General features: G+C 40.8%; 1 protein-coding gene across 1 annotated transcript; it reads left to right on the top strand.

The window, feature by feature from the left end:
- The first annotated feature begins 745 nt into the window (after positions 1 to 745).
- LOC106986201 (olfactory receptor 5D13-like) lies at positions 746 to 1717 on the top strand. Its single transcript, XM_015084377.1, has one exon. It carries the CDS (start codon positions 746 to 748, stop codon positions 1715 to 1717), a length of 972 nt encoding a protein of 323 aa, XP_014939863.1.
- Positions 1718 to 5707: the final 3990 nt, after the last annotated feature.

Genomic DNA, 5707 nt, shown 5'->3' with positions numbered 1-5707 from the left:
AGCATTAGTGACACTAAGTGAGAAAATAAGTAGGAAAGAAAACACAGAAGTGGGGGGAAAACATGTCACAAGTGCGACTTTATTATTTTACCAGGTTCCTACATTGTTTTTGGAACACTGAAGTAATTATTGTAGCATTTGGATAGAATCAGTGGAAAGCTTGAAGATATGCGGGGCTATGTTCTGTCCACATCCACATATTTTTTTCAAAACACGGAAATTCTTGCAGCACCTTATAAATGCTGCCTTCCCTGAGCCTGGGGTTGAACATCATAACTATCAAAGTGTTATCGCCTCTAATGTTTTACATCTGATCCTCGCTTTATAAAATTGAGTGCTACATTTAGCTGCATTGTTATATTAACCCTCTGAAAAAGGGCGGATCTTCAGAATGATGGAACTGTGAAAAATACATGTGGTCTACAACAATGTGGTGTAGTTTTCTGTCTGTTCCCTAAATTTAATTTGAGTTCTGCCACTCAGGATCAATTTCAAAACCGAGCTCATCACTAGTAAGCTGTGTGACCTCAAACGAGTTCCTTAACTTATATATGCCTCCCCATCCTTAAGTAAAATATGAAGCTCCTTGTTTTACGATTCACAGTGCTATTTGAAGATTTCAATCAATGCATTTTAAGGTTTTAGCACAATGCCTGCCACGTGGTAAGTACAATAGAAATGCGTGATCACGATGATCATTGCTACTGTTCTTAGTATTATTTCAGATTCTTCTCCAACCACAAGCATGTTGCTCCTGGAAGGAAACCACAGTACTGGAGCCACATTCACCCTCTTGGGCTTCTCAGAATATCCGGATCTGCAGATTCCCTTGTTCCTGCTATTCCTGACCGTCTACACCGTCACTGTGGTGGGGAACCTGGGCATGATCATGATCATCAGGGTCAGTCCCCAACTCCACACCCCCATGTACTTTTTCCTGAGCCACTTGTCCTTTGTCGACTTCTGTTACTCCACTACAGTTACCCCCAAACTGTTGGAGAACTTGGTTGTGGAAGACAGAACCATCTCTTTCATAGGCTGCATAGTGCAATTCCTCTTGGCTTGTATATTTGCAGTGTCAGAAACGTTCATGTTGGCAGTGATGGCCTATGACCGCTTTGTGGCAGTTTGTAACCCTCTACTCTACAAAGCTGTCATGTCCCAAAAGCTGTGTGCATCGTTAGTGGTGGGGCCCTACACGTGGGGTGTAGTCTCTTCCCTGACACTCACCTATTTTCTCCTGACATTGTCCTTCTGTGGCTCTAACATCATAAATAATTTTGTCTGCGAGCACTCTGTCATTGTCTCTGTGTCCTGCTCTGACACCTACATCAGCCAAGTGCTTTGTTTTGCCATCGCCATGTTCAATGAAGTGAGCAGCCTGGTAATCATCCTCACTACTTATATTTTTATTTTTGTCACTGTCATAAAAATGCCTTCTGCTGGTGGGCGCCAAAAAGCCTTCTCCACTTGTGCCTCCCACCTGACTGCCATCACCATCTTCCATGGGACTGTCCTGTTCCTTTACTGTGTACCCAACTCCAAAAACTCATGGCTCATAATCAAAGTAGGTTCTTTATTTTATACCGTGGTGATCCCCATGCTGAACCCTCTAATCTATAGCCTCAGGAACAAAGATGTGAAGGAGAGTGTCAGGAAATTAATAAATCACTCAATGCAATTTTGTCAAAGGTGTGTATTTTCAAAAGAGATTTGATTTATTATACGGAGAATTACTCAATGCTTCTAGTAGAGGTGACAGTTTAAAGTATTTAGTCAATTCACCACATTTTGAAATCTACTGTTGTAATAAACCAGTTATTTGATCATTGATTTCTGGTCACTTCAATGTGTTGTAAAAGAACTATGAGCAACAGGTGAAGAAACAGTGTTGTGGGTTGAATAGTGTCCCCCCAAATATCCAAGTCCATCCAGAAGCTCAGAATATGACCTTATTTGAAAACAGGGTCTTTACAGATGTAATAAAGGTGAAGATTGAGATGAGATCACCCTGGATGAGGGTGGGCCCTAAATCCAATGAGTGTGTCCTTATAAGAGACAGAAAAAGAGCACACAGAGAGGTCTTTGTGAAGATTAGTGCTCTGCTGATACTGAGTAGGGGGCTCTAGGAGGATGCAATGAAGGCTTCTCCCTTAACATCTTCAGAGGGAGCATGACCCTGCCAGCACCTTGATTTCAGGCTACTAGTCTTGAGAATTATGAGGAAATGCATTGCCCTAGTTTAAGCCACCACGTTTGTGGTAACTTACTGCAGCAACTCTAAGAAACTTATCTAACAGTAAACAGCAGACCATAAAATTCAAATCTCTTGGATTACCATGCTGGCATGGTAAATCATTTTTCAATTCCATTTAAACATTGGGAATGTTAGGTGATGAGATGTTTGTTTATTTGTTGGTTGGTTGGTTGGTGGTTGGCTTTTTTGGTGGTGATGGGGGCGGGGTTTCCGGGGATCCTGAGCTGATGGCCAAGAAAGAATTCTTGAAGACGTCTTTGGTGCAAAAAGGTGATTTTATTAAAGCACGGGGACAGAACCCGTGGGCAGGAAGAGCTGCCCCAGGACCACAAGGAGAGACTAGTTATATACTATGGAGTTGGGAAGAGGTAAAGTCCAAGGGAAGTTTCCAGTGAGATTTTCAGATGCCGAAGAAGATTCCCAGGATAGCGGAGGCCTAGCTATTGTCACGCTAAGGTTGTTTTCCCCTCTAGCAAAGCATTAGCATTAAGACAGAAGGCAGTTCCCTGAGGAACATTTTGCTCTGGCTGCCTCAAGTATTTGTCAATGGGCTGCAGGTTATAAAGAAATTTAGTTCCTTTGCCAGTTCCTTCTGCCTTTGTTTCGTGCATCATTAGGGTCATGGAGGAATTCTACAAAGTGGTTGCTAATTAGGAATGTAAATATGGAAGAATTAGTAATAAGCAGAGAGGCACTATTTCTAAGACCTGGCCAAGTTCTTTGTTTCTTCTTCCAAGGGCTTTCTGTACTTTTATTATAGTATTGGAAATGATGTGAAACATGATGACGGAGTATCAAGTTAAAAGTATCTTATATGAGGGGCACCTGGGTGGCTCAGTCGGTTAAGCGTCTGACTTCAGCTTAGGTCACTATCTCTCAGTCCATGAGTTCAAGCCCCGAGTCGGGCTCTGGGCTGAGGGCTCAGAGCCTGGAGCCTGCTTCAGATTCTGTGTCTTTCTCTGTCCCTGCCCCTCCCCCCACTCTTGCTCGCTCTCTCTCTCTCTCTGTCTTTTTCTGTCTCTCTCTCTCAAAAATAAACACTAAAAAAGATTTTTTTTCAAAAAGACATCAGATATGTTTAAGTTTAAAAATTTTAATTTAGATACGAAAAAAGAAAAAAAGATAATAAATCATTGGCTACTATCGAAGGTTGCTGGAGTGTCAAGGCATTGCTCTGAAAACTGATAAATAAGGGAAATAAATATTTATTTTGTCTTCCTATTATGAGTTGCATTTCAGGGTTACCTAACAGTTTGTGAGGGGAAATTCAGGGAGAGTAAAAGCAGAAAAGAGGATGGAATTAGAAAATCGCGATTTCAGAACTCCTAATGTTAAAACATGCACCAAGGCAATGGTTTCAAGAAATATTAAAATCATTATGCAAAATGTTGGTGGGGAATGCTAAAATGTCTAGCTGACAGGACCTGCATCCACAGATGGGACCGAGGATCCCTAGAAGATGATCAGTTAACAGGTGCTTTTGTGATCCAATGCCACAGAGGAGTCAGAACCACGTCTGAACAATGCTTGCCGAACAGAAGCTAAAAGAATGAATCGGAGCTAATAAAGCTTCTTGAGGTGTCAGTTTATAAAACCCAGGGCAGGAACAAGCCAAATGACACCAATTAAAGCAGTAAGCCCAATGCAGAGAATGCAGCCTTCTGCAAAGGGTCCAAGTCTTCTGCAAAATTACCTGAACGCACATACCGGTCCACAGGTGTGTGCATGCCCAAGCGCCCCGCCCCCAGGGAACTGTTACATGATACATTGAGCATTTCCATAATAAAGGAAACTGAGTTATAACAACAGAATATGTGTGGAATTTTGTAAGGATATATTTTTTGTTAGGTGAAATTTTGACGAGGGTATTTACTCAAACGTTCATTTTACCAACTGTCACACTTTTCATAAGTTCCTATTAATGACTCAGTTGTCTTAGCAAGTGGATTGATAGAGAAATATAATATTCTATAAATGTTATTATATTGTAGAGGACTCAAATTAATAAGACTGGAAGTCAGGGACTCGCTGTCCATTAAATGTTCTGGCCCTTCAGGACAAAGAGCAAGCCACATTAGCCTCCTTTTCCAGGCTGCACACAGGACTCTTGGCCAAGAAACACATTTGGGATGGAAAAAAACAATGAGCATGGCCAGCAGTTCTTGTGGATCTTGTTTTGAGGCTTCTAACATTGGCTCAAGGGCTTTTTGTTTCCTTGAATATTTTCAAAAGAAAAAAACATTAACTTTTAAAATAAGTTTTTATAATTTTATTTTGAGAGAGACAGAAAGAGGGCAAGTGGTTAAGGGCAGAGAGAGGGGAGAGAGAGAAAATCCCAGGCAGGCTCTGTGCTGCCAGCACGGAGCCTTATGTGGGGCTCGAAGCCACGAGATCATTATCTGAGCAGAAACCAAAGTCAGACGCTTAACTGACTGAGCCACCCAGGCGCCCCGCCGTTAAACTTTTAAAAATTACATCAATAAACCTTTTTTATTCTTAAGCTATATCATCTCAGATTATTTCTGCAGAGCGGAAATTATTCAATGATAATTTGTTAATGAAAATGTACTATAAAAGTATTCCACTAATGGCATCCCATATTTTGTTATTGTTCCAATACCCACTTAGTAGCATAAATAGAGCTTTAAAGAACACCCATTGATATACCAAGGTAGGCTTCCTTCTTTTCCTTTCTGCCATGAATAATGTCACTTGGAAATATCCAAGTTATAATTTTGCAAGCAGATTTAGAAAGCACAAAACATCACGACGAACTGATTAATTATTGGGATGTGTAAAAACACAGTGTGTGTTTTTTTTTAAGTTTTTACTTAAATTCCAATTAGTTAACATACAATGTAATATTAGTTTCAGGTATAGAATTCAGTGATTCATCACTTACATACAACACCTAGTGCTCATCACAAGTGCCCTCCTTAGTACCCATCACCCATTTCACCCATCCCCCCCACCCACCCCCGCTCCAGCAGCCCTCAGTTCCTTTCTATAGTTAAGAGTTTGTTTTCCTGGTTTGCCTCTCTTCCCCCCCCCCCCATTCTATCTATTTTGTTTCTGAACAGAAACAAAATAAATAAAATAAATGAAATCATATAGTATTTGTCTTTCTCTGACTGACTTATTTTGGTTAGCATAATACTCTCTATCTCCATCAACTGCAGGTGTTGCTGAGGATGTAGAAAAAGGGGAACCCTCTTACACTGTTGGTGGGAAAGCAAACTGGTGCAGTCACTCTGGAAACAGTATGGACGTTCCTCAATAAGTTAAAACCAGAACTACCCAACGACCCAGCAATTGCGCTGTTAGATATCTATCCAAAGGACACAAAAATACTCATTTGAAGGAATACACATACTCTGATGTTTACAATAGCATTATCTAAAAGAGCCAAACTATGGAAATCACCCAAATGTCCATGGATTGATGACTGGA

This window comes from Acinonyx jubatus, chromosome D1 (assembly GCF_027475565.1).
Source record: "Acinonyx jubatus isolate Ajub_Pintada_27869175 chromosome D1, VMU_Ajub_asm_v1.0, whole genome shotgun sequence".
Taxonomy (NCBI): Eukaryota; Metazoa; Chordata; class Mammalia; order Carnivora; family Felidae; genus Acinonyx; species Acinonyx jubatus.
This window is presented reverse-complemented; position numbering and strand designations above follow the sequence as displayed.